The sequence below is a fragment of the Syngnathus leptorhynchus genome, chromosome 12, assembly GCF_054491065.1.
Source record: "Syngnathus leptorhynchus isolate UIUO chromosome 12, UIUO_Slep, whole genome shotgun sequence".
NCBI classification, from domain to species: Eukaryota; Metazoa; Chordata; class Actinopteri; order Syngnathiformes; family Syngnathidae; genus Syngnathus; species Syngnathus leptorhynchus.
This window is the reverse complement of record NC_141206.1, coordinates 5672485-5679513: the sequence shown is the minus strand read 5'-3', so window position 1 is coordinate 5679513 and position 7029 is coordinate 5672485. Positions and strand designations below refer to the sequence as shown.

The window sequence follows — 7029 nt, the reverse complement described above, 5'->3', positions numbered from 1 at the left end:
ACACTTGCTGCAGCCCGACATGTAGAAGTCATCATGACGTCAGCATCCCTAAGCAAAATCTATTTTTATAGGTATCATGTGCAGCTTTTGTGTGATTTAAGGTAGTTTTATTTTTTTACCTGCGTGGCTTTTGTCATCATTACGGTAGTGAATATAGTATGTTGTAGCAGCTAAGCAAACATTTATGAGGTCATTTCGTAAGACACTTAGGTGTAAACTCAGCTGAATACACAGCAACGGGAGGAGAGAGCATCTTGTTTACTCGCGAGCTGTCGCCATACAGCCCGCACGCAAAGCAGCCATTTTGACAATCAATTCAAATGACAGCTGATCTTTGAGGTCATCTCTCAGTACGTTTAAAATATTTGCAAGATGTGGGATGTGGAACATGAAGTTACCCTCTGAATAACAAATTGTAAACAAAATGGAGATGCATTTAGTGACTCCCATGAGAACCGCCTGTGAGTGAGGGTGGATGGGGGGGGGGGATTTGTGTTGGGGGTCCTCACGGAGAAAATACATGAGATTACAAGAGATGAATATTCACAGATGGCGGCTATGGGAATTTAGAGGGTCTCTGTGGTTCTTCTGTTCTCATGGCCTTTCAAGTGGAAGGGTTAGGACCCCGGTGACTTCTGTGGGGGTCATCCTCAGTGGACAGGATTCCAGTGCAACTTATTTGTTATCGCCTTAAAGTTAAAAAAAACCATAAGCAGTCTCTACCTTTCTATTAGTAACGTATATTAAAAGTGTATAAAGCCGAAATCAATCAGCACATTTCATTTAAATATTAAAATTAAGCAAGTTTTCGTCAGGTGTACCTTACTTGGGATTGCAGTATTTTGGTGTAACATTACCCTCTTGTGGCAATCTTTGACATTACATCTTAATGTTCGCGTTCAAAAGCATGTTCTCGCGAGGATTCAACTATATCTCGTTGTCTTGCTATGTGATATTAATTTTGAATCATTACATCAATGCATTTAAAGATACACATTCAGACTAATCCAAATTCCCCATATTACAATTTGATAGGTTTTAATTAACATCCAAAATAATAAAGTTGCATGGGCACAGTGCTCCACCATGTCCAGCAGATAGCAGTGTTGTATTTTTCATGTAATGCACAATATTAATAAATTTATGAAATGAAAATCTAACAGGGCACTTGGAACTGAGGCCTACAAATTCTGCTCACAAGCAAGTGACCACCCAAAAATCAATACTCTTGGTAAACAGAATATAAATCAATATGTAAATAATTTGGCGATAACGTAATAAAAGTGTGAAATAAGCACACAACAATATGCCACTATATTAGAACACACCCTGGGCAAATGCATTTTTTTACTTTTATTTTGAACAAGTCTTGTCTGAACTCAGTTTATTTTATTTCTATCATATTATGACTCATTTTATTAATTAAATTGTATTTTATCTAATATCTTGCCTCAGCGTAATGTATATATTTTTTCATTTTAGTTCCACTATTCGACCTCACACTGTCTTTAACTATAATTATTCCTGCCTCCTCTGATTTTATACAATAATACTTAGTTTGTCCAATTTTGTCTTCCCTCATATTCAGTTTAATTTAATTTTAACCTGTTTTGTCGTGTCTTTTCAAACTTTAATGTATTTTTTTATTGTATTTTTTTATATAATCTCATTCTAGCCATCATATTTAACTCGTTCTAATCTTACATGATCTTCACTAGTCTACTTTTATGCTACTTTCATTTTTCATTTCATTCTTTTTACTTTCATTTCATCTCATCCAGGTTTGTCTCAATCAAATTTGATTCCCCATCTTGATTTCTTTATTTCTAAATATTTTTTAAATATATTTCTTACATTGTCTCTTATATGTTGCCTCTATATATATTATTTCATCTTATTCTACTTTCATTTCCCGGACAAATCAGAGACCTTTAGGCCAAAGGGTTCATTAATGAGAACAAATGAATGTTCTCATAATATTGTTTGCTGCTGGTATAAACAGCCCGTGGAGGCGGGGCGGACTGGAAATAGCAGGACGTGTATTAGCAGTAAATCAGTGTTATTTACACCTTTTGTTTCAGCATGGGCGGCAGTGTGACGTGCTCGGGGAGTCACATAAAGGGTATTTCTCACCAACGCTTTCCTGTTATTTTCCTTCCTTGTTAGGCTCCTTTTGTTTGTTTGGATGCGAGGCCTCGGAACGTCGCCTCTCAGGGGAATGGAGGGGAACGTTCAGAACGCTCCGACACTGATTGCTCCCATGTACCTGCAAGCACATTTGACACCTTTCTATGGAATTCTTCAAGGTATTTCCATTAGGGTCAACAGCAAATTTGTGAGGCTGATTTCAAAAATGTTTTTTCTTTGTAACGAGAACGGTCTTTTTCGTGTTAAGTTTGACCTACGTATCAAAGCTTATGCGATACATGGTGCAATAAGCATCAGTTTGATGGGTGGTGAATAAAAACCAAAACAATACGTTTGTCTTAATGAAAACATGTTAGCTTTATGCTAATGCACAATGCAAAACGCCATAAATAGGCTGAAAAAAACTAGCATTGATCTTGCTGTACTGCAGATTCCCACTTCCTGTTCTATGGTTATCATACGACAAAATACTGTTAATTCAATTAATTCATTGAGATGCTAACTGAGCTGAAGACATCTTGAAGCCAAAATGTCCCATTTGTTTGGAATGAGCTCTTATTTATTTTGGTGACAGGAGAGGTCACTGAAAAATGTCCTTTTGTGACTCCCACGGACAGAGGACAGGACCTTTTTTGGTGCTTGTGCGTGTGACAAAAATTCCTTACTTTTTTGGAGTGTCACTTGCTCTTGAATTCCTGCCTGGCAGACACAACAACAACAGGAAGAAGGACCATTTTCACAGGTGTCAGGAAGTGCAGGAAATAAACACGCCGAACGCGGCACAAACATTTTTGTGTACGAGTTCAAAGAGTCTGAGGTGAGGCTTTAAACATCGTTGTTGGATTCTATGTCATTTTGTACTTTTGGGATATAGTGGAAATAGACAGTGATGAAAATATACTGTGAATATTTTTGTTGATATGCTGAAATATTGATTACTGACGCTGATGGTAAACAACCAATAAGGCGACCTAAGGCCCATGTGTTTATTGTCATATATACGTCCTACTTCACAAAATGCACCTGCACCTGGACTTTGAGAATATTTTTTTGCATAAAATATTGCAGTTTCTAATACTTTTGTACATTTATTTAGAGCAAAATATATCGGTCCTACAATAATAGAAATTTCATCATTATTGCTTAGAAAGAAATATAAGGTACTCTTTGTGAGACAGCACTGTATATACATTTTTTGAATTAGATATATTTGTATTGAATATTAGACTTGGACTATAGAAAAAAATAAATTACTGCAAATTTTACCCAAAATAATAGAGTAACTTGTGAATAGTTTTGCAAATTTGCTACAAAACCCCCCCCCAAAACATTTCACATTTGTTTTAGCACTTCAAATATTCTGGATTTTTTTTGTAAATCAATTTATTGTTATTTACTACGGGCCAATTATGCTTTTTCCATTTATGTGCAGCATAAGAGCTCACCACTTCTTTGCCATGTTTGCTTCAAACTCCGGGCTCCACAGTTTGACTTGAGAGTGCAGATCTCACAGCACTACTTGGTTTATATGCCATTAGTATTTCTTTCATGTATTAAGGACATAATAGTGTGTCATATGCAAAGTCCTGATAGTCAACATTAAACCTCTAAATAACTTGACCCATGGTTAACATCTATATTGGAAGAACAAAAGTGGCTCTAGATATGACCCTTGAGGGACCCCACATCATTTAGCAATATATAATTAAGGAAAAACTAGAATGCATAAATTCTGTAAAAATACTAAACATTGTGCACATTTGTGTTTTGCTGCAGCAGAAGACACTTCCAGAAACATATTACCAAACAACAACACTCTTTGACCATTTTGGATTTAATTGTAAGACCAGTCTTTACATGTTTATATCTTTTATACAGTACAAATACAGTAGGGATGACTGATTATAGTACAGCGACACCATGAAAAATGATGCATCCTAGTCCGTCACTTGAAGGCACACTATACATTTGGAGGATTCAGAGTAAAAAGGTGATATGATCAACCATATAAATAAAATCAACATGCAGTCAAGAAGATAATAAAATAAGGCCTGTCTGTTCATTTATAAGTTAATGCTACATATCCACTGACTGACTGATTGAGTGAATGATTGAATGCACTGGTCAGCGAGGGATGAGCCGCTTGGAAGCGTCGGAAATATTTGCTGCTGCTTGATCCGAGTACTGAACCTCTCCCGAACCCTCTTCTCCATCTTGAGGTTCCGTCTTGAGCTTGCCGGCCAATTTGGCAAAGAATCGTAGGGTGAGGCAAGCTCCTGTCTCCCTGTCACACAGGCTGCCTTTGCAGCTGCACGTTTTACGGCACTCCATGCCATAGGTGCCAAACTGGCAGTCTGGGAAGAGAAAACAAATAATACTGAAGGTTAATTATTAATTTATTTTTGAACCACAAATGATCAATGTCGAAGCCATTGGAGCACGTATCAGGTTCACCTGCATTAAGGTAGAGCAACAATGTGCTTACTGCAAGCTATATTGTATACATACATTATTTTCAAATATTGGTATAAATTGTTTTATATTAAAATACCATATACTGTTTCTATGATTTGGATAAAACTCTTTAAATACAATATAGTTGTAGAATATATTAGAATCATATTTTTATGACAACATTATAAACTGTTATAATTATCATTAAAAAAGGTCATGTTTTACCATCTTTAAAAATAAATTTTAATAAAATGATAACTGTTTTTCATGGCTTTGTAATATTTTGAAATAAAATATATTTGGACTAAATTTGTTTTTAGAAACATTTGGGGAGCAAAATATTTGAATAAATTATTTAAATGAAAATATTACCTGAAAGATTGTTGAAACAAATATTGTACCATTAAATATTTTAGACTGGTTTATAATAAAAGATTAATGGTTTTCTAATGAATGATTTAAAATACTTTATATGTTCAATCCATTATTTTCTGTACAACATAAAGTTTGAAACACATTAGATTGTTTTTAAGAAGTTCACATGCTCGTATTCACGCATTCATTCATCCTTTCGTCTCCCGAACCGCTTATCTCCACGAGGGTCGCTCGAGTGTTGAATTTGAATCAAATGTTATAACCGTTAGAATATTTGGACTAAAATCTTTTGGTTGATCAACTGATGGAAAAAAATCAATCCATTGAAATATTAGGAACATTTCCTAGACTATTTTACATAAGATTTTATTTTTTTCAAAATGCTGAATCAAATCGTTGAAAATACAGAAATCGATTGAAGTGTCCTGTGTGCATTTACATAAAGTTAGACAGATAAAGCGATCGTGCACGTCTAACTTCAGAACAACAAAATATGTCATTACACGGGCTCCAGTCTGCAGTATTTTGGTGCAATGTGATAGGTTACCTTTGCACACGCCGTATTCATCCCCATAGTCGTCCTCGTCCTTGTAGAACTCGCAGAAAAGGCCCGGTCCGCACTTGACGCCGTGCATGCCAGACACAGTGCGGTAACAATGCTCCCCTCGCCCGGCCGTGCACACTCGGCAGCAGCCGCAGTCATCCAGCACTGTGCGTGCGCAGCCGAACGTGGGACCGCAGCGCCCTACGTCGCACCTGTCCGGACAGTTGACGGCGTACTTGACGCCGGACCCCCATGCTTGAGCGCCGGGGTCGCCGTGGGCGCCAAGGGCGAGCAGGGAGGACAGCACCGTGAACAGCAGCAGAGACATGGCGGGCGGGCGAGGAGGAGGAGGAGGCGCGGAGGATGGTGATGATCGGTGGTGGTGATGCTGATGATGAGATGCTGCCTCTCTCTGAGACTTAAGTGGGAGTGAGGAGGCGAGCATCAGCCTGAGAGTTTTTCACGGCATCCAACAAGTTTGTTTTGCTCTTCGCTCTCGTCAATTTCCTCATTCCGCTCCTCTTTTAGAGATCCGGCAGTGGAAGTGCATGCATGGGATTAGCGTGGAGTCGCCATCCAGGAACTCAAATCCACGTGACCTTATGGTAGAAGTTATCTTTGCTTTGTTTTTGCGGGAGACAAAGGGAACTGCGCTGTCATCGGACCTGCGTGCCACGGACTGAACCAGAGGGTGCTGTTGACCAGCCCCCCCCATGGACAACATTTGGGGATGTGCAACATTTCAAAAGTGAAGAAAAATCAAAAACAGTAGAAAGTCTTAAAGCAAGTCAGACATTTCCAACGTACACCCTAGAACACGGGTGGACAACTTTTTTTTTCATGGAAATTTGGTTACTTTCATTTTTGTACGATGCCTAAAATCTGAAGAAAACGTGGATAAATTGTCAACATGTTTTCCACAAAAAACGTACAACCGGGGTACAAAAAAAATGCAAAACATACAAAATAAGTTTGAAAAATGCTGAAAAAGAGGAATAATCTGCCAATACACAGGAGTTAACTGCAGTTTTAAGTACGTGAGTTCATTGAATACAAATTACTCTTAGTCAAGTAATTATTTAACTTTTACCTCAGTTCATTATTTTAAAGTCATTGTATTTTGCCTACTTTGGTGACAGGCAGAATAACAATGAAATCTTCCAGCAGAAGATGCACTCCAAACCTCTTCACACAACTGTAACCGTTCATGCAAAAGTTCTTACAGTAATCATGACTCACTTTTTTGTGATCTTTTTATTTGGTGATGTCTGTAGAATATGTCTAATGTAAACTATGGTAATAAAAATGGAGGGAGACACTGCTGCTGTGTTTTTACGCCGTTATTTAAACGCGTAAAGGTGGGTGAGTGATGAATTTGACATTATTAAAATAAAACTCAGCAATTAACCAGCAGAATGATGATAATGACGATGATTATCAATGATGATCGTTTTACAGCAAGTGTAAAACACTTATGAGACACAAGATGGCAGTAAAGTAATCATCCG

The 7029-nt window shown here is 37.6% G+C and overlaps 1 protein-coding gene across 1 annotated transcript; it reads right to left on the bottom strand.

The window, feature by feature from the left end:
* Positions 1–3972: 3972 nt before the first annotated feature.
* Positions 3973–5929, bottom strand: esm1 (endothelial cell-specific molecule 1). The gene is made up of 2 exons (XM_085926637.1): positions 5525–5929; positions 3973–4502 (listed from the first exon to the last, which is right to left on the bottom strand). The coding sequence occupies exons 1-2, from the start codon at positions 5847–5849 to the stop codon at positions 4273–4275; spliced, it is 555 nt and encodes a 184-aa protein (XP_085782763.1). The 5' UTR covers positions 5850–5929; the 3' UTR covers positions 3973–4272.
* Between the last annotated feature and the right edge of the window lie 1100 nt (positions 5930–7029).